The 14,777-nt window shown below is 41.2% G+C and overlaps 1 protein-coding gene and 1 long non-coding RNA gene across 3 annotated transcripts; one reads left to right on the top strand and one right to left on the bottom strand.

Annotated features, from left to right (window-relative positions):
• Positions 1-182: 182 nt before the first annotated feature.
• On the top strand, positions 183-2,068 carry LOC109982583 (uncharacterized). The gene is made up of 5 exons (XR_002277931.3): positions 183-396; positions 913-942; positions 1,294-1,444; positions 1,637-1,729; positions 1,865-2,068. It is a non-coding gene; the product is annotated as an uncharacterized lncRNA (long non-coding RNA).
• Positions 2,069-2,705: 637 nt separating this feature from the next.
• Positions 2,706-12,048, bottom strand: mysm1 (Myb-like, SWIRM and MPN domains 1). Of its 2 annotated transcripts, XM_020631880.3 has the most exons (20): positions 11,966-12,048; positions 11,658-11,730; positions 11,462-11,532; positions 10,283-10,357; positions 10,117-10,195; positions 9,298-9,396; positions 8,751-9,180; positions 8,160-8,385; positions 7,938-8,068; positions 7,131-7,234; positions 6,966-7,043; positions 6,730-6,812; positions 6,603-6,657; positions 6,129-6,179; positions 5,204-5,278; positions 4,906-5,094; positions 3,969-4,101; positions 3,663-3,768; positions 3,519-3,576; positions 2,706-3,423 (listed from the first exon to the last, which is right to left on the bottom strand). In XM_020631880.3, the coding sequence occupies exons 1-20, from the start codon at positions 12,019-12,021 to the stop codon at positions 3,091-3,093; spliced, it is 2,505 nt and encodes an 834-aa protein (XP_020487536.2). In that variant the 5' UTR covers positions 12,022-12,048; the 3' UTR covers positions 2,706-3,090. The 2 variants fall into 2 exon arrangements, with proteins under 2 accessions (XP_020487536.2, XP_020487537.2); XM_020631881.2 differs by lacking the exon at positions 11,658-11,730 and having other exon boundaries at positions 11,966-12,039.
• Between the last annotated feature and the right edge of the window lie 2,729 nt (positions 12,049-14,777).

Raw genomic sequence — 14,777 nt, 5'->3', positions numbered from 1 at the left:
GAAGTACAAAAAACTGCAGTTCCTCGAGGTTCCGCTTGAGGCTGGCTGCAGAAGCGCCGGAAGTGCCATAAGCCCACAGCCAAAAAAGCCCGTTTTTACCACAGGAATCAACATGTTTACAGCCTGGTTCAAAAAACGAGATATATCTGAGAAGTTGACGGCCCCTTCTCCTCACACTGTGGGGGGGGGGGGGAATTTTTTCATAACTCATCGGATTTTATTCTATTAAGGAAAACGACTATGCCCATATAAGGGTTGTGGCAGATTTGATTGACAGCTCTGCGCGCTGCATCTGTCTGTCAGGTCAGCAGGTCAGGAGACACCTGGCGCGACGAGCACATGCATCGGCCGCAGATGGCACCCTGACCACGAAGTAACCTTTCTACAAGTGGAATGGTTAGTATGTAAAATAACTATTGTAGCCTAGTTATCTTTGTGGGAATTTTTAATACCCAAAAGCTTGCAGATAATTTGTTGACGCAGCTTCTTTTTTTTTCTGCCTAATGTTTGAACCTGTGCATGCTGTTAATACATGCTTATTGCTAACACTAGCTAATGGCCACTCAAAAAAGTGTCAGCTGAATGTTAAAGTTAGCTTAGTGTTAACAGTCTGAGGACGGCTCACATACCAGCGAGTTTGCTCGACTGTATCATTTATATAATCTTCATTTTACGCGATAGAAAAGCGATTGTAGCAGGCGCTGTGGAGGTCATTGACCCGGCCTTGGCCGCTCTCTTTTTTCCCTCTCGACGCTCAACACAGAGAGCATGAGAGCTACTTTACTGACTTTGCCGCGTAATTTAAGCCACTTTTATCAGACACAGCCATAAATAAATTAAAAAGTAAAATAGACGCGACATTGTTGAGCTGAGTTGTTGAGCTAAACGTTTATTTGTTTTCTATTTTTACAGATCCTTGTGGTGTGAGGATGCTGTGGATGTGTAAGTATTGTGAGTTTATGTGTGAGAAAAGGGGATACCTTTTAAAACATTATCGGTTAAAACACGGAAACTATGGTAGAACTGTCCCATTCCCCTGCTTACACCAACAATGTGTGTGCACATTCAACTCCATTAATGCACTTAAGGTCCACTTAGCAAAGATTCACCAGAAAACCCAGGGTGCATGTGATTCTTTTCTGCTCCCTGCACAGAAGCAGTTTTTCTCACTCAAATCATATAAAAAGGACATTCATGGAAGTTTTTCAGCACTACTTTGCAGATGGCTTAGCTTCCTTGTATATTTCAGTTGATCTAAGTTCAGTTTTTTTTTTTATTCTCTGTATTTTTCAGGTGTTCATGGAGTTCAGCAGGATTGTGGGCAAGAACCTCAAGCAGGAATTCTGAGAGCATCGATCGGCACAGTCCTCGTCTCCTCGAGTTATTTTGATCCAAGAGAGGGAATGTTGGAAAATTGTTGACACAGATTTCACAACAGACCAATGTAGGTCCATACACATTATGTACTTGGCATGGTTTTTCACAGGTTTTGTAAAAACATCATATCACAATGCTACTCTATTAGTTGTATAATTCAATCCAAACATTGCTTGGTTTGTTTGAGCTTTCTTATAGATCATTATTTGTTTTTCATTTTAGCTATCTAACTTATGGTACTGTGTTTAATTCCCAAAAGACTACAGAGCCAACTGCGATCCGGACACAGGTGCTCAGAGGGCTTCCTATCATCCTTGGGGACAGCCCCACAAACTTCTTCAAAGCAGGCTTTGTAAGTAAGCTCTTGCTTTCTTATAATTTTCACCATTATTTATTTTTCACCGTGACACTCTTATATTGATTAAAGTTGTTTTTCAAATGAGAAATCTAATGTAATGATTGTGCTCTTCTGTTATTCTTCATTAAGGAATCTGATGATGATGACTCTTTTCGTGACCTTGACATTGGGATACTTCTCATCGAGCGGGAAGGTGCTGTGCTCACATCTCACATTCATTTTGAGTACACACTACTAATAAGTATAAATACTAAACTTAAGGTTCCATGTTAATACAACTCGACATGTTTAGTTTCAGTCTGTGTAAAAAATTGAAGTTCCATGTTAATACAACTCGACATGTTTAGTTTCAGTCTGTGTAAAAAATTGAAGTTCCATGTTAATACAACTCGACATGTTTAGTTTCAGCTTATGTAAAAACTAAAGTGGTATAGGGCAACAGGTTTCCACACGATTTGCGAGTAAAGTCAACTAATTCGGGTTAAAAGTGTAGAATCAATTATCAAGCAACAAAAAATAGGATTGCTTTTGAAGAAAACATTTACTGTGATTACTTTCACACTTTCACTGAAAAAGCAGTTTTTCTAAACTTTTACACATTTTTTGTTCTTTTGGATCCATTTGTATTTTTCTTTTTTTCATGAAGCTCCCCAATTTCAATATTTGTAACTCTGGGAAATACAAAGATTAATATCTTTTAAATATAACTGAATGAAACTTTGACACTGAAGAAGCAGGCTAGAAAGGCTAGAAGAGTTCAAAAAGCTCCAGCAACACTTTTAGTATGAAGATCAACTTTATTAACAGAATAGACCTACGCGTTTTGGCGTTTGGCGTTCATCAGGGTCACAAAGCCCTGTTGGGGGGGGGAGGTCTTCCTAATTTTTTAATGAAGTTGATCTACTTAAAGTGTTGTTGGAGCTTTTTTACCTCATGAAACTTTTACACAAAATTGACATTAAGCCAAAAATATGAAAATAGGTTTTTAATATTTGGTTTCAAAGAAATTAACAATGTTTCAGTCAATACATACACTCCAAATATTCACTCAACTGTCTTTTTGGACCATCACAGAGATGATCAGACACTAAGTTCTTGAAACAAATCCTTAATACTGACTTGAAAAACAGCATTCTCAAAGTTTCTAACACATTTTCTGTCCTTATTTTGCAAACTCTCAAACTTACAGATTTTTAGTCTGCACATTTTCCCTCAGTGTCTGCTAAGATAGACCACGCCCCACCCTTTCTTTTAAGGAAGAAGAATATAAAATACTCTGGTAAAAAAAAACTCTTCATATTAAGATGAAATAATTGTTGAAATATCTACAGTCAGATGAAGTGAATGGGTCAACATTAGAGTAGATAATCATGTTCAGTGGACAGCACAGAGCCCAGATGTAACACCATGCTGCTCTGCGTCTCTGAGCTGCCGTCTGAAGCGCTGCCTACATCATCGTCAGAGTCTGCTACTCCCAGCAGGGGGCGCTCCTCGCTCATAACCAGCTCAGTTGAGCCCACTGGTCTGTGTGAGGTATCCAAAGATTCTTCCTCCTCCCCGTCCTGCTCAGACGCCTGCTGCTGTTTGGCAATGAAGTCAGACTGGAAAAGGGCCTGGATCTGTGTGAGGAAGGGGTCTCCCTCCTCATCTGGCAGGGGCTCCAGGTACCTGGCCAAAGACGACAGCATCTGAGGAGAGGATGTAAATATAGAGGTCAATAAGAGGAACGCAACGCAACAGTTCAGGCTGAGAACGGGTAGAACGTTTTAAGAGCTGGACAGACCTTCTCCAGAAAGGTGAGATGGGAGTCTTTCCGGAAATATCTGTCCATCTGCACACTCCTACAGAGAGCAGAGAACAGTTAGGATGCCCAAACGTTAACGCAGGATGAGAATGTGGAAGGAGAGTCGTGATTATTGATTCTCACCCGGGAGCCAGACAATATTTGTTGATGATCCACTGAGCTCTCCTCATCGTCTGCTCCCAGTCCGGACGCTCTGCTGACGACAGGAAGTCAAATCTGTACGGCAGCTCTGAGGAGGAAAGGCAAGGCAGCTTTATTTATTCAACACATAAAAACTGCCAAAATTCAAAGTGCTGAGGAGAGCTAATGGCAAAGCTCAGCAAAAGATTTTTTTTTTTTTTTTTGCAGTTTTGAAGTGTTAAATCAGGACTTTGTGTCTGTGTGAGTGTGTGTGTGTGTGTGTGTGTGTGTCTTGTAAATGAGACTCACTCTGTGGGCTTGAGGGCTCCTGGCTCTCTCTCACTAACAGGCAGGTGGTTTGGGAGTGTGGGGAGCGGTTCGCAGGGTCATACGGGCTCACAATCATCCCGATGAAGGGGGCTCCACCACGAGAGAAATAACTCTGAGCGAATCAGAACACAGGGAATCAGGTCACAAGTTCATGTCGATTAAGCCTCCAATCAGGGCTGACAGCTTCTTTCACCTTCCATTTAAAAAAAAAAAAAGTGTTTTCATTTTAGCCATGATAGGTAACGGGAGTTTCTTTAGAGATCTATTTTCATGTTCACTCACAATACTTTTCTTCTTCTTCTCGCTCCTCTTCCTTTGAGCAATACATCTATTCCCACCCAGCCACTTCAAGTGAAACGCACCAGCACAGATCAAGGAAATCACAAGTTGCAAGGGAATACAAAAGTACTGTGAGGTAACGTTACAAAAATATTCCCCGCATGGCTCCTCAGTAGGTCTGTATTTTTTTAACGCAAGGAAACTTTTTCTGCCCTCAGCCTTACTATTGTTTTTTGCAATGACAACTTTTCATCCAGTTTAACAAAAGGGTAAAAATACAATTTGGTCCTTAATCAGCTCTCATTATGAGTGTTAAAATAACTTCAGACATCTAAAACTGTGAAGCATTTACAGAACCTGCTTTGTAGTCATTGAAAGCTTCCATTCCTGAGTACTGGTGTGTCTATGTCACTTTTCAATAAAGCAAACAAAGCACTGTTCGGAGGTGGTGTTTCTACACCACTGAGCTGGGCCTCTTTCTGTTCTTCATGACATATTCACAAGCGACACCACTGAGACTGACAACCCAACCTTTAGCTCCGTGTGGAAGCTACAGTAACAGCAGCTAGTTCCAAAGTGGCTGAGTATGATACATGTTTTTTCTGCAGTTTGAAGTGTCTCCCCCTTCTGGACTCACCTGGAATTGGTCCTGTGTGTTGATGTCTCGCACAGAGGGGTTCGGGTGGAATGAGGGGTGTGAGTGGTACCAGCCCACCACGCTGAAGCCCAGAGAGGAGAGCACTTCACAGGCCTGAGTCTGAGACACCGGGTCCATCTCACACTGCAGACCTGTGCTCACACTGTTGCACGGCTCTGCTGCACAGATCTGCACACACACACACACACACACACACACACATATAAAATGGTTTGCTGTGAACAGAAGTTTATAACAGCATGATGACCTTTAACCCTCGCCATCCACTTTCTCTCACCTTTAACACCTTCTCTTCTTCGTTGAAAGTTCCCCCCAGCAGACCGATGACTTCCCCTCGCGACACATGCGCGTGCTGACGGGCACGACAAACATATTTGGTCAGTTTCATGACGATAAATGAAAGACAGACTAAAATGAAACATGTATTTTAGATAGCAGGTGATCATTTAGAGCCTTGTCTTAGGGCTCATCACCTTCAACCACCCGCTTCTGTCACACTTCTACTTCTGTCAGGTATCAATCTCCTGAGCACCCAGGGGTCTCTCTCTTCCTCGTCGTCAGAGATGTTTCGCTTTCCTACATGCTCAGTCATATTTTTTATTCTTCTTCCTCTGTGGAGAATGTTTTGTATCTGCTCTCTCTAAGATGTCTCAGAACCTTCTTGATATCTTCACTCAGCCCATAAGGAGCTGTTTTTATGGATATTGTTTGAAGAATAAAACATGTTAAAATTACATCTTGACTTCGGACAAATGTTTCAGTCCCTTTTATAACCCTGACATGGAAAAGTGATAACTAACTTAATCGGTTGAAAAAATGTTGAGATTAGGGATGTGCATTTCAAGGAAAACTACTATTGGAAAGTCTCTTGCAATTATTCAAGAAAATAAGATTTTCTCCCAGATTGACCGTGACGTACGTCATTAGCTGCTTTAACTCTTTCAAACTTTTCAAGGTAACACCTGTGTATCCTACATCTCTGGTGAGCCTTCTCTCACCTCATGATGCATATATTGAATGTGGATCTGTTATTTGTCATGTACTTTGTACTTTTAATGTGTATGGCTGGTTGATTAATGTGCACCGTGCTGATTAAATAAAACCAATAGATAGAGAAATAAAATGCACTTTATAAACTGAGATGTGTGTGTGTGTGTGTGTGTGTGTGCGTGCGTGCGTGCGTGTGTGTGTGTGTTGCGTACCATGTCCATGATAAGGAGAGTCTCTGCACACACAATGACCTGGAATGGTTCCTGGGGGATCAGCAAACAGAAGCTTTTAATAACAATTTGATTGCTTTATTGTTTTAATTTGTTAGCTGGGTTCTGGGTGATACGGGAGGGAATGTAATACGAGGCTGTGTGAATGCTAACAGAGGGATGTCATATCAAACAGCAGTGTTTTAATCCTGTGCTAATCAACCATGTCTGTAATTTGTAAAGTTAAAATTCCACTCCGTCATGGGTGGCTGCACCACCTGATTCCTTCTTTTTTAACTCCATAGGTTACATTTTTAGTTTCTTTTATTGTTGTTGATATAAATCAACTATCATCTAAGTAATAAATGTCAGTGCTTCCTGACTCCCTGAGTTGTGTTTTGCGTCCCTTATCTCCAGCCTCATGTACTCTTGTAGCGGCATTTCTGACACTGAATGATGAGGTAAACATACTCTCACCTGAACTTCTTCTCCAAAAGTCCGGCAGGGAATCAACTGGAACGGATCCAAAGACCTGAAAGAAGGAGTGTGACTGTTAATATTTACACAAACATAAAACAAAGCTTCATGTATCCATCACACTCACTCTCTTAATTTGGAGCTCTTGCTGGTTTTCTGACGCTTCTTCATCTCTTCTCTCCTGAGAGCGAGCTCCTCTGCACTGAGATGCTGAAAGACACACAGCATCATTAAATGAACTGATGTGAAGTTACGCACTGATCAATAATAAACTGCAGTGTGTGTGTGTGTGTGTGTGTGTGTGTGTGTGTGTGTGTGTGTGTGTGTGTGTGTGTGTGTGTGTGTGTGTGTGTGTGTCCTTACCTCATATGTCTGTCCCTCCAGGTCTTTAGAGTCACACCAGTTCCCCCACGTGTCCCGCACACGCCGCTTCCTGGTCCGCTACAACGAGCAGCCAATCAGCAGTTAGCTCACAGTCAGGTTTACTTGACTTACTTAAAACGATGTTCGGATCTGATGATTACCCACCATGCTTTGCAGCCTCTGAGCCAGCTGGTACGCCTCCCTCACATCCCTGCCCTCCTTCTGCTTGGATCGGTCCACCACCCTCGGACGATTGTAGACGGCTTGTTCTGTGAGACAGCGCGGAGACAGAACATGAAGAGATGAAGGAACGATCTGTCGTGATTAACTTTCAGTAAAATAGATTGTTTGTTTAAATAACCGAGATGCTCTGATAGTGACAATGTTTAATAATGTGTTAGCATCAAGCTAAAAAAAGAAAGACATACATCCTGGTCTATCTCTGAGAAAAGTAATCACCAGCAATACATCCAATAAATACAGATACAATTCAAATGAATGCCATTGACTTTGGAATTAGCACATTTTCTTGAAATGGACATCCCTAGTTTACACTAAAACCAAGAAAAGGAGGACATTGATACCACGGCAACAAAGTCCTAGGCAACTCATATTGTTTATGATAACTAGAGATTGCAGACAAACTCCTGCATTCTGTCTTAATTGAACAAACACAGCTGCTCTCTGTTTGTTTGTAAGAGACATAAACAGAACTTTTGCATCTTTATAAGACTTTAGTATTTTCCAGATGAACCATCGCTGCTCTCTTCCTCTGCGGCAGCTTTTGGTTAAAATACGACAGAGATCGCATCGCTCTAAAACATGTGGTACTGAAAAGTTTTGAGTATTGACATTTTGAGATGGAGCTGTTTTTAAAGAAATGTTAATTTAAGGGGTTCTCTGTGGCACAAATTGTATTTTAGAGGGTTGAAGAGGCACAGAATCATGTTGTCCCAGGTTCAGTGAACTCACCACAGTTGAAGTTAATGGCTCCGATCAGCTCCAGGTACGTGTGAATTCTCCCGATGCAGTTCACGTCTCCACAGTTCTTCAGACCGGGCCGGACTGAGGTCTTGTTCAGGTATCTGGGTCTACTCTTCATCCTGGTGAACAAAGCAAACAGCATGAGCTCTTCTTCTTCCTCTTCTTCAGAGAGATGAAGAAACAAGCGACCAATCGTGTGTCAGCTTTCACCATTGATCCAGGATGTAGTTTCGGATCTTCAGGTATCTTTCAGGAGTCTTCGATGGTCGTCCCTCAAAGAATTCGGGGATAGCTTGTTTCTCATCCTCACTGATGCTCTCCATGTCCATGTGTACCTCCTGCTCCGGAGCCTTCAGCTCCTCTTCCTCCTCGTCCTCCTCCTCCTCCTCCTCCTCCTCTTGTTCTTCTTCTTCTGCTCCATCAGGCAGACTGCGCCCTGAAAAAAATAAACAAATCACAATGAACAAGTGGGAAGTACCTGCAGCTGGAGGACAGAATAATACCATATTAATTACACCCAGAAACAGACACAATTAGGCAACATGTCAGTTTCAAACTAGAATTTTTTTTTTTTTTTTTTAGATTTCAGTGTTTTTAGTTAAAGAATACTCAGAATATTCCTGGATGTTGATTAGTGTGTACTGTGACACTTTCTTTTCTTCGTTTAATCTTCAAACACTAGATTCTCTTTTGTAAGCACGGTCAGAGCTGTACTTATATTCACACTCATCCCTCAGTACAAGTAGAAGTTGATAAATACCACGCGTGGGAATGTTCTTACGCAGACCCATGAGGTCTCACCTAAGCTGTCCCTGCAGCCCTCATCCATCTGAACTGGACTCCCACACTGGGAACTCTGGTCCTCGTGCTCCGAGTCCGTCATAGCTTCTGTCCCTCTCTGCTCCAGCTCCGTCCCTCCAGCGTTTGGCTCGGGACTTTGCGTAGACTCGGTGCAGTGTTGGTCCTCAGTCTCAGTCTGACCCGGATCTGTGTGCTCCTGCGTGGGGCGGTCTGTGAGGATCTCCGTCCCTGTTAGCCGCTCGCGTTTACAGGATTGTCCTTCATCACTCAGATCATCAGTGATGTCCACCTCCTCATCCTCCTCATCGGACAGCTTCTCTATCCGCACTGTGTTTGTGAGAGCTGGGGTCTGACTGGAGGTGGACTGAAGAGGCTGCAGGGGCGGGGCAGGACCTTCAGGGGGAGCTGCCGGTCTGGGTTCAGATTTAGCCTGAATTAAAAAAAAAAAAACAGATGAAGAAAGAGGTTCTACATAATTGTTGCTAAAACCCCTCCTGGGGAACATATCAGGGATACTTAATTGGTAAAAGGTGAAGGAGAGACTCACCTTGTGTTTGAAGTACTGCCTGGCGTAACTCTTCACCTGAAGGACCGAGCGACTGCCCAGCAACCTGGAGATTTTAGTCCACCTTCGACCAAACTGAGCCTGGAGAGAAACACACCTCAGACACCAACACACTCATGCTTCTTGTCTGAAATAATAATCCACTCACACATAGAAGTATACGACACTGCTGATTAGAAAAGTATTTTTCTTTGGAACATCTACACTTTTACACGTTTGAGGAACAGGCTGTGAGCTTTACAAAAGGAGTCACAACATAAAAGTTGAGTATTTTCCTACTTTAGCTGAAACATTCTCAGAGCTCATTTCTTCTTAAAAGCACACTGACCCAGTGATGGAACCCAGACTGAGTAAAGCATCTTCACATTCAAAAACAAATCTGTTTTAACCAAGGAAATCCAGACAACAGAGGCCATCGAGAGGAGCTGCAAATCAAGCTGCTGATATCTAGCTTGTTTTGAGGTTAGAATTCTCTGATGCACCTTGTTTACCTGAAGAGCTGAATAATCAGGTCCTTTTGTTTATCTAAAAGCCTTCTTCAAGCTAAACAATATTGTCTCATCCTATATCCCCGCTTCCCTCCACTGGCTCCCTTTCACTTTAAGAATTGATTTTAAGATTTTACTGAAATGCTGACCCTGTATGAGATCATCGAGTGGCGCCCTTTTGGTTGTTTCAAAGTTGAGGCTCAAATGTAATTGGTCTCTAAAGAACAGTTATGAAGCTGAACGGTGGCGGTCGCTATGTTGGAAATTGGTGTTGCTGCTGTTACACCTGAGCAGCAGGTAGACTCCAGCTTACCAGTCCTTCCTCAAACAAATCTCTCTCCTGTCTGGACCAGCGTAACGACGATCCTGAGGTGGAGCTCTTTGCTGGAGACCTGAACATCCAACAGAGAAACAGTGAGACATGAATACAAACAACAGTGAAGAAAGACTGGTGATAATACGGGGAATAACTGACTTACTTCTTCACTTTTAGTTTGTTGTTTGTGTCACTCTCCCAGATATGATTCTGAACCTGCTCACCTGTCAGGTAGTATCTAAAGGTACAGCTAAGGACCAACAGATTTAATGATGAGTGGCATCCTAACAGTCGATCGGATCAAACACACTTCACACTGACGTTTAAAAACGGAATTCTATAGTTTTAAAAGCTCGCAAAATGTCAGTAATGGTATTTTGTCAACATCTGAAGGCTGTATGTACTATTTGTAAAATGTAAAACCACAAATAGAAGATACATCAGATAAATGTTTGTTCAAAGTAAAACTTCAGAAATGGAAATTTTGTTTTTTTAATGGAGCTGTAAACACCTTAATAACCAAATGATAACCATATATGTCCACTGCATGTAGACTATTATTAAAGCTTTGTTAACTATACAATACTTTCGGTCAATGTAAAGGCAAAATTTAGACAGTGCTCTCCCTCTATTTCTCCTCTCAGCTTTTGGTTAAAGTTGACCCATAATGCTGATCGCCATTTGAAACTCACATATAGTTTTACAAAGCTGGAAGTCCATGCTAAGTGAGGGCAAAGTTTCAGATCAAGAGGAAGATGCATGTTGGAGTAATCTTAGGATAAGTCAGAGGGCCCTAAACAGCTTGTTCTGCAAATCATGACATTGTTCCCCGATATCAAACCAAGATTTTTACCAGACAGCTTCAAGCCTCTGTGTAAGCTGTTAATACCTCTTACATAGGCTTTCTTCCCCCTAGCACTGGAGAGCAGCCCTCTGCTGGCAGCCCTGCAGCGTTTTGCCCCCAGAAAGCTTCCAGAGAGCTGACCAATCAGAAGAAAGTGGGCATGTGGGGAGGGGGGCCTTAAAGAGACAGCAGCTAAGACAAACGGTTTCAGTCATAAGGCCTAACTTTGAGAAGCCAGTATGAACTATAAAAGGAGTTGTTTTAGCTGGAAATAATGCAAAGCTACTCTATAGGTTTCACTTACTGACCACATGAAAGGTGAAAATAAGGATATTATGGGATCTGTGGTAAGATCTGTAGTTTGACTTTATACAATTGTTCATTTTAAAAACAGAGATTTGATCATTTTAAAACATGTGCTATCAAAAACATTGGACAATAGAGCATTTTCTATTCTACTCTCTCTGCGTGGTGCGTTCAAGGACAGTGGAAGGATACTGTTCCTCCAGCAGCATCTTCTCTATCACCTCCCTGTTCTCCGGACTGATGGAGCTGTCGAGCTCCCACGGCTACAGACACACACACAGACACAGACAGACAGACAGACAGTGAGGAAGAAACAGAGACAACACAAACAAACCCAGTCCATCAGCTAAACAGTAAACAAATAGCTGCAGGTGTTATCTTCTCATACCAGAACTCCCGCGCTGCTCCTCCACGCAGACTGTAAGAACGGCTCCTGGGCTAAACCTGCCCCCTGCAGCTCACTGACACACACACATTACATCACCATTAAAGATACACATTTGGATTTCTGTTTATCATCATAAAAACATCAGGAGAATGTCCAGCTGCCACACAGAGAGCGAGCTGACTCCGCTGTCCCTCCTCCTCCGGGAAAAGAAACCAGACCCAGGTCCCGGTGAACCGGTCTGCACCCCGACAGAGAGAACCAGCAGACAGAAAGTGTGTTAAGAAATCCAAAATAGAAAACATAATAACCTCATACTGCTGTCAAACTCTTCTCCCTCGATATCAACATCCAGCTCGTCCTCCATGATGTTTTTGGATTAAGGTAAACAGCGCCCCGCTCTGCCCACAGCGACGCCGCCTGGCCGGAGGTGGTGTTGCTCATGAAAATGAAAACGCTCCTACTTTATCAACGCTATAAATATAGTCTAATTACTGTCATTTATCCTATAATGTTGAACATTTTCTTTAATTTCATGAGCCAACATGCAGTTTGCACTGTTTTTCACTGTCAGTCTTATAAAGTCATTATTAGATAATGCCAGAGTATTCAGATCTTCGGCAGTCAGGCATAAAGTTTTGTGTAACTTGTTGCTTGTTACCCCTCTGCATAATTACATTTTACATTTACTCTGCGTTAACATTCAGTGATCACTGATGGGTACTGAAGTACTTTATATTGAATGATTTTATTTAATAAATTAGCCAACATCCTATACATCCATGTGTTGAGGCAGCGATGTTGGCTAAAGTTAGTCTGACCCCCCCAATGGAATAAAATAAAATAGAATAGAATAGAATAGATCTTTAATTGTCCACCAGAGGTCCAGACACACAAAGCAACATAAAACGTTTAGGTAATCATGATCACAGACAAACACAGCAGCTAAATGTACAAATTAAAAACGTTTTTTGTTTCCATTAACTTGCTTTGTCTATTTATAACTTTGTAAAGTGTCTTTGAGTGAAAAAGTGCTATATAAATACAATGTATTATTATTATTATAGTGAAAAAAGTTCATGTCATGGTTCAGATTTCATCTGGCATATTATAAGGTTAATGGTGTTTGTTGCACTTGATCAATTACTTCTTAAATATATTGTTATTTGCTAGAGGGCTCTATAGCTCCACCCTGTGCTCAGAGGCTCAAACTGGCAGAAGAGAGAATGGGAATTAGTTTGCCCAGTACTTCACCTACTGTTGACACAATCTTAGAGAGTGTATTCTTAAATCTACAGTTCAAGTGGCCTGTGGCCGTACCAGGCAGCTGGGTGGAAAGTTAAGACGCACTCAACAATAGATTTGTACCCTAGTTCTAAGATTTGCTGACTCACACCAAGGCCACTTTGTTTTTTAAGAAGATAAAGTGGCTGTGAGCATATCTTGGAATTGGAAATATCCTCTGTATTTTCAGAGAAGCTAAACTGACAGTCCTGTGCCGAGCTATTTAAAAACTTCAAAAGTTTAGATAAGTTGGCTGTCAAGTGTGACTGGCTGTGTTTTCAGATCTTATTTAGTGCAGATCATTCACTATTTTTTCCTGTCTACATTCATTTCTAGCCGGCTAGTGTCGGCACCATGTCTGCAGGGCCTTTGTGTGTGACAAATCCACAGCTTCACCTAAAGGATAATTTTACTGTAACAGCCCAACAAGGGCCACATCATCCTCATACTTAAATATGATGAAATCTTTGTCATTGATCTTAAATGAATTTGTAAATAGGGGGTTTTTCTGACACGAACCCTCTGTGGACGACAGGAAAGATAATCTCTAATCCAGAGGACTAGTCCTGTGTTGATATTGACACCAATGAGCCTTTCAGGAGAATATGTGTCTTCTTTGATTTAAAGGCCAAACTAAATCTTTAAGGTTCATGAGATGTTTTGTGACTGTATTAATAAACAAAGTCAGCTCTCATTTGAACAAATGCGGCCTCCGACCTTATGACCTTATGAGTTTGACACCTCTGCTCTGAACATTCGTACTAACAGTTACTAGTCATTAAAATATAAAGAAAGGTTGAATAAAAATGTCTTTCACAGACGACTTATTGAATCTGTTCTAAGCTTTTATATTGCTGCATGGTTTGAAAGCCTGAACCTGGCCAATAAGAGGAGATTTGGGAGTCTTGTAAAAACAAGCAGCAGAATCTCAGGAAGGTGTAAGGCTGGGCTTCTGACCCAGGAGTAGTCAGTATTATCGATCGTTAACAAAAACAGAAACAAAGAAATGAAAACTAAAATGTAAAACATTTTCATTAACTGAGAATGAAATAAATAAAAACGAAGCCTCACAGTTTTCATCTGTAACACAAACACACTGAGTGACACTAATCATACAGTTCGTCTCAGATACGTCAGGTTGTTTTGACGAGCTTGCTGACTGTTGAAGTTAAGATTTTTTCTCTGACTTACATTTTAGTTAAAAGAAAAAAGAAGTTACTTGATATCTGTATTTGAACCATTTATGATACGAAAACAAAATTAAAAGTAACACTAAATGTAATACAAACCCAATTACAATAACAGACCAGCATTAAATAACTAATTAAAACTAAACTTTAACTGAAAACAGAAAGTCAAAATGAAAAACACAAAAAAAAAAGATTAAAAAATCAATTATGACCTTGATGTGGAATCATCTTTGAAAAATGCCAAATTAGACGCACTGATATCTCTTTAACAGATTTAAAAATACCATGAAAGAACATGGAGACAGAGCCATGTGGTCTTTCTTTCTACTACGGGGCGAATGTTCATTTGAATACCTGTTTGAACTTGTTGTGATTCATGTTACTTCATTTAATGATGATGGTTATTTTTATTATTGATGATGATGATGATGGTTGTGACGATGGTTTTTGTTTGATAACGATGACTTATAAGATGGTTTCTATACTGATTAGAGCTCTCAAGAACTGCCATCAATGTTGTGCTTTGCCTCTGGTCACTTCCTGTCAGCACCTGTGTGTCCAATCGGACTCAAAGCTGATCGTTTGCTCTTACTGACATTGTTTCCTTTTTTCTAGATCCTTGCTTGTGTTGTATTTACTCTCTGATGTA

The sequence above is a fragment of the Labrus bergylta genome, chromosome 6 (assembly GCF_963930695.1).
Source record: "Labrus bergylta chromosome 6, fLabBer1.1, whole genome shotgun sequence".
In the NCBI taxonomy this organism is placed as follows: domain Eukaryota; kingdom Metazoa; phylum Chordata; class Actinopteri; order Labriformes; family Labridae; genus Labrus; species Labrus bergylta.
Note: the sequence above shows the minus strand (reverse complement) of the source record. Positions and strands in the feature narration are given on the sequence as shown.

What these genes read in the sequence shown, in the direction of transcription:
- mysm1 (XM_020631880.3), bottom strand. Translation starts at nt 12,021, where the DNA reads ATGGAGGACGAGCTGGATGTTGATATCGAGGGAGAAGAGTTTGACAGC. An exon ending in ATTTGTTTGAGGAAGGACTG is followed by an intron (nt 9,397 to 10,116) that starts GTAAGCTGGAGT and finishes GTTTCTCTCCAG; the next exon opens with GCTCAGTTTGGTCGAAGGTG. An exon ending in ATCTCACCTTTCTGGAGAAG is followed by an intron (nt 3,424 to 3,518) that starts GTCTGTCCAGCT and finishes TCCTCTCCTCAG; the next exon opens with ATGCTGTCGTCTTTGGCCAG.